This window comes from Phyllobates terribilis, unplaced genomic scaffold (genome assembly GCF_046119375.1).
Source record: "Phyllobates terribilis strain yellow unplaced genomic scaffold, ASM4611937v1 Scaffold_2__4_contigs__length_985480577, whole genome shotgun sequence".
NCBI lineage: Eukaryota > Metazoa > Chordata > Amphibia > Anura > Dendrobatidae > Phyllobates > Phyllobates terribilis.
The window spans coordinates 428210642-428223246 of record NW_027362762.1 but is presented as its reverse complement, the minus strand read 5'-3'; the positions used below and the strand labels follow the sequence as shown (position 1 = coordinate 428223246).

Below are 12605 nucleotides of genomic sequence, written 5' to 3'. Positions count from 1 at the left end.
ACACACACACACACACATTACATACACACACTGCAGGCAGTACACACACATTACATACACACACACACTGCAGGCAGTACACACACACATTACATACACACACATTACATACACACACATTGCAGGCAGTACACACACATTACATACACACACACACACACTGCAGGCAGTACACACACACATTACATACACACACATTGCAGGCAGTACACACACACATTACATACACACACATTGCAGGCAGTACACACACATTACATACACACACTGCAGGCAGTACACACACATTACATACACACACTGCAGGCAGTACACACACATTACATACACACACATTGCAGGCAGTACACACATATTACATACACACACATTGCAGGCAGTACACACATATTACATACACACACATTGCAGGCAGTACACACACACACCACATTACATACACACACACACACATTACATACACACACTGCAGGCAGTACACACACATTACATACACACACACACTGCAGGCAGTACACACACACATTACATACACACACATTACATACACACACATTGCAGGCAGTACACACACATTACATACACACACACACACTCCAGGCAGTACACACACATTACATACACACACACACTGCAGGCAGTACACACACATTACATACACACACATTGCAGGCAGTACACACACACACATTACATACACACACACTGCAGGCAGTACACACACATTACATACACACACATTGCAGGCAGTACACACACACACATTACATACACACACACTGCAGGCAGTACACACACATTACATACACACACTGCAGGCAGTACACACACATTACATACACACACATTGCAGGCAGTACACACACATTACATACACACACACACTGCAGGCAGTACACACACATTACATACACACACTGCAGGCAGTACACACACATTACATACACACACATTGCAGGCAGTACACACATATTACATACACACAGATTGCAGGCAGTACACACACACACATTACATACACACACACACACATTACATACACACACTGCAGGCAGTACACACACATTACATACACACACACACACACACACTGCAGGCAGTACACACACACATTACATACACACACATTGCAGGCAGTACACACACATTACATACACACACTGCAGGCAGTACACACACATTACATACACACACTGCAGGCAGTACACACACATTACATACACACACATTGCAGGCAGTACACACACATTACATACACACACATTGCAGGCAGTACACACATATTACACACACACACATTACATACACACACTGCAGGCAGTACACACACACACACATTACATACACACACACACACACACTGCAGGCAGTACACACACACATTACATACACACACACACACACACTGCAGGCAGTACACACACATTACATACACACACTGCAGGCAGTACACACACATTACATACACACACACACACTGCAGGCAGTACACACACATTACATACACACACATTGCAGGCAGTACACACGGCCCTGCCCGCGGCTTCCAGTCACTCACCGATGATGATGGCGCTCTCCAGCTGTCGGAGCTGCCCTATGAGCACCGCCCGGGCCTGGTAGATGGGCAGACTGCGCCGCTGCTGCTCTATTGGCACCGGCTGCTTCCTGGGCCCGGGTTGCATGGCTCGTTTCCAGTTGTGATTGGTGTGAATGTAGCCCGGCTTGAACTTCTTGGCCGGAGGGTGATAGGAGTCCTGAGACATAGTATCATAAACGGGTATAGCCGCTGCTTAATCGGTGCGACACCAGGAGTGCCCCCGGAAGATGCAGCAGCAACCCGGGGACACCATACGGAGCCTCCGCTCACCAACACACGTGCTTCCGCTGACTAGCCATGCACTACCAGAGGAGGCCGCCAGAGGGCCCGCAACTCCTCGGAATGGCTCGTAGTTCTCGCTGCACTACATTGGGGGACACACTGGGTAAGAGCGTAGCTCTTAAGGAGTAAGCCATGGTGGCTGTGACTGGTCAGCAAGAAAGCTGTAGACATATGAATGCCATTATTATTACAAATTCGTAGACATCAAACATGTATAGGTTCTTTTTTATTTGAGTGAGTGGTGAAAAAAATATCCAAAGTTTTTTGTATTTTTTTAAACTAAAAGGCGCCATTTTCCAAGACCCGTAGCGTCTCCCTTTTTCAGGATCTGGGGCCAGGTGAGGGCTTATTTTTTGCACGTCGAGCTGACATTTTTATAGATACCATTTTGGGGTACATCCGATGTTTTGATCGCCCGTTATTGCATTTTATTGCAATGTTGCGGCAACAAAAAAACTTAATTCTGGCATTTAGATTTTTTTAACGTTATGCCGTTTACCGATCTGATTAATTTTCTTTTATATTAATAGATTGGGCGATTCTGAACGCGGCGATACCAAATATGTGTATATTTGAATTTTTTTTATTGTTTTATTTTGAATGGGTCGAAAGGGGAGTGATTTACACTTTTATATTTTTTTTATACTTTTAAAAACTTTTTTTTCTACTTTTTACTTGCATCAGTAGTCTCCTTAGGAGACTTGAAGCTGCAATTATCCGATCGCCTCTGTTACACATAACAGGGCTTCAGCCCTGCTATGTGTAACAAAAGTGCTCATCTGCTATGAACGCCGAACACTGGGTGGCGCTCATAGCAGATCGGCTATGACAACCACAGTGATCTCATCCAGATCCCGGGTTGTCATGCCAACCCATCAGTGACCCACGATCACGTGACGGGGTCACCAGTGGGCGGAGCCAACAACGCACTTTCCGGAAGCGTGAGTTAAATGCCACTGTCAGAGTTTGACAGCGGCATTTAACTAGTTAACAGCCGCGGGTGGATCGCGATTCCACCCGCGGCTGTTGCGGGCACATGAATCAGCTGACATGTGCCCGGAAAAGTGGGGGCTCAGCGCCAGAGCCCGCACAAAAGGGGGGGACACGGCCTGCATAGTACATGTACGGCGCATGTCGTGAAGGGGTTAAGGACCGCAAATACGGTCACATGCACACCCATTGTATTCAATGGTGATGCACATGTCAGTTTTTTTTATATGGATTATGTGTCCGTATGAAAAACTCACAGACATGTCAGTTTTTTTTTACACGCACCACGGACAAAATGCATGCCGCACCCATCCGTGTGTCATCAGTGTGACATGTACCGGTACCTGGGAAAAAGCCGTAAGTTCACGCTGTTTCCAGGTGCTGAAGGCAGCTCTCATCATCGTCACCTTGTGCCGCTGAGATCAGCGCGACGCTGATGGGAGTTGTATTCAGCAACGTGTTTGAAGATAGTGTATAACTAAATAATAATAAAAAAACAGCGTGGGGTCCTCTGTAATTTTCTTAAACAGCAGAGGGAAAGCCGACCGCTGGGGCCTGATGTTAATAATCTGGGAAAGGGGCCAATAGCGCTAAATGTTCCCAGGCCATTAATAACAGCTCACAGCTGTCTGGTTAGCCTTCACTGGTTACACTGGTACATCAGCAAGCATCTCCCGCCGAGAACCATAGCGACATGACAGTAGAGCGCACAACGCAAACCAGAACTCATTTGATTCAGACATATTCACAAACCATACGGTAAGCAAACTGCAGAGACACAGAATGAGGGTGAAAAAACACAAAATTCCTTCAACTCCTTAATGACCGCCGTACCGCATTTTCATGGCGGTCATTACAGGCACTTATTCCTCAGCCCCGTGAAAATGCGACGCTGAGGAATAAGTGAATATCACCGCCTGGCGGCGGCAATTCCTGCGGATGTCAGCTGTGTGTGACAGCTGACACCCTGCAGTATCGGCCCCGGCCGGTCTCAATGCCGATCGGGGCCGATTAACCCCTTAAATACCGCTGTCAATTGTGACAGCAGTATTTAAGTTGTTACAAGGGGGTCTTGTGACCTCAATGAGAATCGCAGGTCCCGATGGTTGCCATGGTACCCTGAGATCATGTGATGATCCCAGGGTACGGTGGCCTGTGAGATCCAGCAATAAGCTGGATCTCACAGGCAGAGTCAGTGAGTCAGACATGACTCACTGACAGGTCTCATACTCTGCAGTACAGAGGTACTGCAGAGTATGAGACCAGCGATCAAAGTGACAATAACACATGTCCCACAGTGGGACTTAGTGAAAAAGTAAAATAAAGTTAAATAAAATATGTAAAAATGTAAAAAGAACACACAAAAAGTGCACACAAATCACTAAAATCCGTTTCGCTGCTCAAAACGCAGCGTTTGTGATAAAACAAAAATAAACAAAAAAACTTACACGTAATTGGTATAGCCGCGTCCGGAACAGCCCGCTCTATAAAACTGTTGCATTATTTAGTCCATTTGGCAAATGCCGTAAAAAAGACGCTGAAAATTATGCTTTTTCATCATACTAACTCACAAAAAAGTGAATAAAAAGCGATCAAAAAGTCGCACGTAAAAAAATTATATAAATAAAAACGCCAAACCGTCCCGCAAAAAAAAAGCCCTAATATGGCTAATTTGGCAAAAAAAAAAAACAACTTACAGGTCTCAGAATGTGACGATGCAAAATCAAGTTCTTTTTTTTTGTAAAATACTGTTTTTAGTCTGTAAAAATAGCAAAGCATAAAAAAAATATATAAATCTGGTATCACTGTAATCGTACCAACCCGACGAACAAATCGGTCTTATCACTTTTACCGAATGTCGCAAATAAAAATAAAAACAATAACTGAATTGCTGGTTTTTGTTCATTCGGTGTCTGAAAAATCTGAATAAACAGCTATGTGCCCCAAAATAGTACCAAAAAAATCGTCCTGCAAAAAATAAGCCATCATACAGCTCTGTTCACCAAAAAATTAAATAGTTACAGTTCTCAGAATATGTCGACGAAAATAACTACTTTTTATATAAAAAAAAATAAAAAAATTAAAAAAAAGCATTTTTACTGTGTGATCGCAACAAAACCTAAAAAAAAACCATACAAAAATCTGGTATCGCTGTAATCGCACCGACCTGAAGAATAAATCCGCCTTATCACTTTTACCGCACAGTGAATTGCGTAAAAATAATAACTATTCTGGTACTGCTGTCTATTTCTTCATTCTGCCTCCAAAAAAAATCTGAATAAGGCTCAGCTCACATTTATCCTGCGCTCTCCGCTGAGCGCTTATGTTTGGGTTTCCATGTAAATTCACCAAAACCGCAATTCAGAAAAAAAAAAAAAAACAGATGAAGCCACTCACTTATGAGGCAGAGGGAGTCCCTTTGGACTGGTGTCTGTTCCGTACCATCATTTTAGTTTTTTTTTAGCGCACAAGTGTGGACGACCACAGATCTGTGCATGCCTAAAAAGATGGATACCATCGGAGCAGACGCCAAACGGACTCCACAGTGTCTCCATCTGCCTCTTTGTGGTGGGTGTTTCGTCTGAATCACATTTTTGTGGGATTTACATGGAAATCCTGACGTAAGTGCTCAGCGTAGAACACAAGAATGTGATCCAGCCTTATTCTGGAAGCAATCGAAAATTATGTACCCCAAAATGTTACCAATAAAACCCCTAATTTATCCCACACAAAATCAGCCCCCTCTCAGGTCCGTCATTTGTTACTGGGACTATATGGGGTCCCACATTACTGGTAGAACAAAGACTCTGGAAAAGCGACATGGCTCCCGAGCCCTCAAATAAAATCCAGTGAATTCTGCGCTCACAAATCCAAATGCCCCCTCCTGTGCCTAAACCACAGTGAGCAGCCACATCTTTGACATTATTGTAGCGGTGAGAGCATTTAATTTACGGGGTGTGTGTCACCAGGAGAAATGTATGGGGGCATGGGCGTACCCAGGATCAAAACTAGGGGGGGGGGCAAGCCATGGTCACAGATACCGAAGAGAAATATATATATAGTACAATGCATAGATTTCACTTCTTACATTACATGAGTGATATCTATTATAAATTCCACAATAGCTCAGAAACCGGCGAATCGCTCCACACAGTATACTTGCCGCCATAAAATGCCCCATACAGGATACTGGTCCCCATATAACGCTCCATACAGGATACTGGCCCCCATATAACGCTCCATGCAGGCTGTTCCCCACACATAATGCCTCATGCAGGCTGTCCCCCCCCCACATAATGCCCCACGCAGACTGTTCCCCCCACATAATGCCCCACGCAGGCTGTTCTCCCCACATAATGCCCCATGCAGGCTGTTCCCCCCCATATAATGCCCCATGTAGGATGTCACCCCACCTTATAATGCCCCATGCAGGATGACATCCCCCCTTCCTTATAATGCCCCATGCAGGATGTCACACGCCCCCCCTCCCTTATAATGCCCCATGCAGGATGTCACCCCCCCTCCTTTATAATGCCCCATGCAGGGTGTCACCCCCCCCTTATGATGCCCCATGCAGGATGTCACACACCCCCACCTCACCCCCCTCCCTTATATTGCCACAGGCCTCCATATAATAACAACAAAAAATCAAATACTCACCTCACATCTCACCTGCTGCCGCTGCTCAGCTCCAGACTCCAGCGTCGCCGGCCTCATCCCGCTCTGCGCTGTGACTGCTCAGGAGAGAGCGCGGTGTACACACGTCACCGCGCCCTCTGACCTGAGACGTCACAGTGCAGCAGCTGCAGAGGATGCAGGAGCTGCTGCGGAGGCACGGGGAGGGGTAAGTATTGTGCTGGGTGCCGAGGCCCTGAGCAAGCGGGGGGGAGCGGGCGCTGACGGTGAGGCCCCCCCCCCCGCTCAGGGCCCCGGGTGCTGACGCCGGCCCTGGTTCGCGGCTTGCGTGCCTGCTTCTAGGGGGGGCAGCTGCCCCCCCTGCCCCATGGTGGGTACGCCCATGTATGGGGGCACAATGTATGGGCACTAAACTGGCATAAGAATAAAGCCTGTCGTGGATGTTACATAATAGTCACTGCAGCAGTAGATGAAGTCATTGAGATGTGCAATTTCTACAATGGGGTCACTTTGGGGTTTTTCTGCTGTTCTGGCACCTTAGGGGCTCCGCAAATGTCGCCCACAAGCTATTCTACCAAAATCTATGCTCCAAAAGCCAAATAGTGCTCCTTCGTTCTCAGCTCTGACGTGTGGCCTAACAGTAATTTCCGATGAGATATGAGGCATCATCGTGTTCGGGAGAAATAGCATAACAAATTATGGGGTCCGTTTTCTTCTATTATCCATTGCAAAAATTACACATTTGGGGCTAAAACTACTTTTTCGTGAAAAAAATGAAAATTTTCAGTATGGCCACCTAATGTTATCAAATTCTGTGTAGTACCTGTAGGTTCAAAATGCTCACTATACCCCTGGATAAAATCCTTGAGGGGTGTAGTTTCCAAAATGGGGTAACTTGTCAGGGTTTTCCACTGTTTAGGCACACCAGGGGCTCTCCAAACGCGACATGACATCGGCAGACCATTCCATCAAAGTCTGCGTTCCAAACATCACTCCTTCCTTTCCAAGCCCTGCCGTGTGCCCAAACAATAGTTTTCCCCTACATATAGGGTATGTCCGTACTCAGGAGCAATTGCACAACAAATTTTGGGGTCCATTTTCTCCTGTTATCCTTATGAACACATCTAGATAAGTTCCCTAAGGGGTCTAGTTTCCAAAATGGTGTCACTTGTGGGGGGTTTACACTGTTTAGGCACATCAGGGGCTCTCCAAATGCAACATGGCGTCCTTTAATTATTCAAGCAAATTTTACATTCCAAAAGTCAAATGGCGCTCCTTCCCTTCCGAACTCTGCCGTGCGCCCAAACAGTGGTTTTCCCCCACATATGGGGTATCAGAATGCTAGGGAGGAATTGCACAACAAATGGTATGGGGCAATTTCTCCTGTTACCCTTATGAAAATGCAAAATTGGGGGCTGAAAAACATTTTTGTGGGAAAAATTTGAAAATTTTTATTTTTATGGCTTAATGTTATAAACTTCTGTGAAGCACATGGGGGTTCAAGGTGTTCACCACACATCTAGATAAGTTCCCTAAGGCGTCTACTTTCCAAAATTGTGTCACTTGTGGGGGGTTATCACTGTTTAGGCACATCAGGGGCTCTCCAAACGCAACATGACGTCCACAAATTATTCAAGTTAATTTTGTGGGGGGTTTCCACTGTTTAGGCACATTAGGGGCTCTCCAAACGCAACATGGCATCCTCTAATTATTCAAGCAAATTTTAGAATCAAAAAGTCAAATGGCGCTCCTTCCCTTCCGAACTCTGCTGTGCGCCCAAACAGTGGTTTTCTCCCATATATGGGGTATCGGCTTACTCAGGAGGAATTGCACAACAAATTTTGTGGTCCATTTTCTCTCGTTCATTTTTTCCTTCCACGTTGCTTCAGTTCCTGCGAAGCACATGAAGGGTTAATAAACTTCTTAAATGTGGTTTTGAGCACCTTGAGGGGTGCAGTTTTTATAATGGTGTCACTTTGGGGTATTTTCTGTCAACTAGATCCCTCAAAGTCACTTCAAATGTGATGTGGTCCCTAAAAAAATGGTTTTGTAAATTTTGTTGGAAAAATGAGAAATCACTGGTCAATTTTTAACCCTTATAACTTCCGAACAAAAAAAAAATGTTGGTTCCAAAATTGTTCTGATGTAAAGTAGACATGTGGGAAATGTTGTTTATTAACTATTTTGTGTGACATATCTCTCTAATTTAAGGGCATGAAAATTCAAAGTTTGAAAATTGCAAAATTTTCTCCACATTTCCGTTTTTTTCACAAGTAAACGCAAGTCTTATCGAATAAATTTTACCACCATCAAGAAGTAAAATATGTCACGAAAAAACAAAATCTAAGAATCAGTGGGATCCGTTGAAGCATTTCAGAGTTATTACCTCATAAAGTGACATTGGTCAGAGTTGTAAAAATTGGCTTGGTCATTAAGTACATAATTGGGTCCGTCCTTAAAGGGTTAATTGGCTGGTTTCTAAAGGAAGTTTACAGAGTGTGGTAAGACGACTCACTCGGCCGCTTTCGGAAGTAGACTCAAGAACCGGGTTTTCTCTGCAGGCTTTATTGTATGACATAAAGCCCCGCAGCTCCAGCAAAAATAAACACGGCCTTACTGGTAAAAATACAAAACAAAAGATAAGTGATAGCACAGTCCTTAGGTGTGTGGAGGTCACCCATACAGGTTGTAGCCCAGCATTCAGCTCCTTCCTGAGCTATGACTTCCCCAGTCTGGAGACCTTGCCTCTCCAAACACAACAACAGAAAAAAAAATTGTGACTGAGCATTTAAGCTTGCTCAGCCACACCCTATGTCATGCACACAAAACCATACCCTTCAAAATGGTGATTACACCCCCAACACAGAACATGCTAGGGAAAAAGTTCTAGGTTAAGTTCACACAGGCTAACAGCCGTAGTGACACATAACTACCCTCACATACAACACCAATGACTCTGTCACATATCCCCCCCCCCCGCTGCCCAAAGCCGGGGGTTTGGGCACCTTCAGACACCAGACAGGGAATTCTAGAGAGGGCATCAGTGTTCCCGTGTAAATTCCCAGGCCTGTGCTCCAGGTGAAAATTAAAGTCCTGGAGACCTAAGAACCATCTAGTTAGCCGGGCATTTTTACCTTTCTTTTCTCATAACCATCTCAAAGGGGCATGGTGTGATACCAGTTTAAATTTCCGGCCTTGTAGGTAGTATCTCCGTGTATCTACGGCCCATTTTATGGCTAAGCACTCTTTTTCTACTATTGCGTAGTTTTTCTCGCAGGACGAGAGCTTCCGGCTCAGAGGATGGGATGTTCTTCCCCATTTATCTCCTAAGAGAGTACGGCTCCTAGGCCAACTTCTGAAGTATTCATCTGGACCACGAATTCTTTCTTAAAGTCTGGTGTGAATAGGACCGGCTGCTTACACAGTGCTAGCTTCAACTGTTGAAACGCCGTCTCTGTTTCCTCCGTCCACTTCACCATGGTTGATCTGGTGCCTTTTAGGAGATCCGTAAGTGGCGCGGCTATCATGGCAAAATTAGGGATAAACCGCCAGTAATATCCCACAATTGCCAGGAATGCTCTCACTTGCTTCTTGGAAAGCGGTTGCGACCACGTCTGGATTGCCTCCACTTTATTGACTTGTGGCTTTATTTCGCCTCTCCCGACGACATAGCCCAAGTACTTGGCCTCCTCCTTTCCAACGGCACATTTTCTCGGATTTATAGGGAATCCCGCCTTCCTCAGAGCATCCAGAACGGCCTGTAGTTTAGGTAGATGACTAGCCCAGTCTGGGCTAAAGACTACAATGTTGTCAAGATAGGCAGTGGCATACTTATGTGGGGCTAGGATCCAATCCATAGCACTCTGGAAGGTGGCTGGGGTCCCCTGTAGCCCGAACGGCATCCGAGTATATTGAAAGCACCCATCAGGTGTCGAGAAAGCCGACTTCTGCTTGGCCGTCTGGGACATGGGGTCTGCCAATAGCCCTTCGTCAGGTTGAGGGTGGTAATATAACTTGCCAGTCCCAGCCTCGCGATGAGTTCAGGGCATCGGGTATGCGTTGCACTTGGACACCTCTTTCAGCCGGCGGTAGTTGTTATAAAACCTCCACTCTCCGTTGGGTTTTGGCACGAGGATGATGGGGCTTGACCATCCACTCTTTGACTCCTCTATCACACCGAGGTCTAACATTCTCTTCACCTCGGCAGAGATCACCTCCCGGCATGCTTCAGGAATCCTATACAGCTTCAGGTTCACCCTTACATGCGGCTCTGTTAGCACATCATGTTCTACCACCTGGGTATGCCGAGGCATCTCTGAGAACAGGTCCCGATTCTGCGGGAGCAGTTCTCGACACTGTTGCTTATGGGCTGGCGAAAGGGTCTCCGATATCGTGACATCTTCCACCTGGGATTCAGGAGTGGCTCCCAGGCAGGGGTTACCGATCTCGCCACGGCTTGAGCAGGTTTGCATGGTACACCTGGTGTGACTTTCTTTGGCTAGGCTGGTGGTCTCTGTAGTTCACTTCACCGAGTTTCTCCACCACCTCATACAGGCCTTGCCACTTGGCCAGGAACTTACTTTCAATGGTGGGAATGAGAAACAGAACGCGATCCCCAGACTGGAACTGTCTCAGTCTTGCCGACCGGTTATACACCCTCACCTGGGCTTCCTACGCCTGGACGAGACGTTCCTTCACGATGGGCATCACCTTCACCATTCTCTCCTGTAACTGGGCGACATGTTCGATGATGCTCCGATGGTGCGTAACCTCGGCCTCCCAGGTTTCCATAGCGATGTGTAGGAGACCTCTTGGATGCCGTCCATACAGGAGCTCAGAGAGAAGCCAGTGGAGGCTTGAGGAACTTCTCTGACGGAGAAAAGTAGAAATGGGAGCAGGTAGTCAGTCTCACCCATCCTTTTCAAACGACCTTCCTGAGCATCGCCTTTAAGGTCTTGTTGAAGCATTCCACTAGGCCGTCAGTCTGCAGATGGTAAACTGAGGTCCGAATCTGGTCAATCTGAAGGACTCCTTCATCACCTTGCTCATGAAGGGGGAACCTTGGTCTGTCTCTTTTGGCACACCTGTCCGAGCAAAAATATGGACCAGCTCTCGGGCTATACTTTTACTGGACGATTTCCTTATGGGTACTGGGTCGCATAGTCCATGACCACCAGGATGTATTGGTGGCCCCGGGCTAATTTAACTAAGGGATCCACGAGGTCCAAGGCAATCCTCTCAAAAGGAACCTCTATCACAGGTAGTGGAACTAAGGGACTACGGAAGTGGGAGGTGGATGCAGTTATCTGGCAGGTGGGGCAGGACCTACAATAGTTTAAGATTTGCCGGTAACATCCTGGCCAATAGGACCTCCTAATTAATCCCTCCTGGGTTTTCTCAACCCTTAGGTGTCCCCCCAGAATATGTGAGTGGGCCATGTCTAATACCCTCCAAAGGTATGGCCCTGGAACTAACAGCTGTTCTACTACCTCTTCACCTTTTAGTTTGGTCACCTGGTATAATAGCTCCCCCTGAACTGCAAAGTGTGGGTACCTGGTGTCCGCCCCCGGCTCTTGAGCATCACCATTACAAACAGTAACATTGTCCCACGCCCCTTTCAAGGTCAAGTCCCGAACTTGAGCCGACCCAAAATTCTCTCCGGGCACCTCTAGTTCAGGGAGGTCAGCCACCTCGGTCACAGTCTCGTCCTTGTCGCTGACAAGGACACACAGTGGGAACTCATCCACTTCCGATGTCAACCGGGGTATTCCTCTAGGGTCCTGGCTTTTGTCCACGTGACTCAGTCTGGATCCCTACCCCCACAAATTCCAGAACAAGGGAAAATCGCGCCCCAATATGACGGGATGTATCAGGTCCTTGACCACCCCGGGCAGAGACGCCATTCCCCTCACCGCCGCGGTCGAGGTCCGGAGTCCTCTCGCTCCCCTGCTGCTGTGGCGTGCACCGCGCGCATCCTCCCGGGCACTGTGCTTAGGGCACACGCGCAGTCCTAAAGAGTCCCCGGCCAATGGCCAGAGGACTTCTCCTATTTAAGGCACCGCCTCCAAAATGGTTGTTGTTCTGTGTGCTAACACTTGCT

At 46.8% G+C, this 12605-nt stretch overlaps 1 protein-coding gene across 1 annotated transcript in view; it reads right to left on the bottom strand.

Moving 5' to 3' along the window:
- DHX33 (DEAH-box helicase 33) overlaps nt 1-1915 on the bottom strand; it is a 90106-nt gene extending 88191 nt beyond the window's left edge. The window contains exon 1 of the mRNA XM_073665236.1: nt 1559-1915. Coding sequence (XP_073521337.1) covers nt 1559-1763 — 205 coding nt within the window. The 5' untranslated portion in view covers nt 1764-1915. The remainder of the gene's footprint in view (nt 1-1558) is intronic.
- Between the last annotated feature and the right edge of the window lie 10690 nt (nt 1916-12605).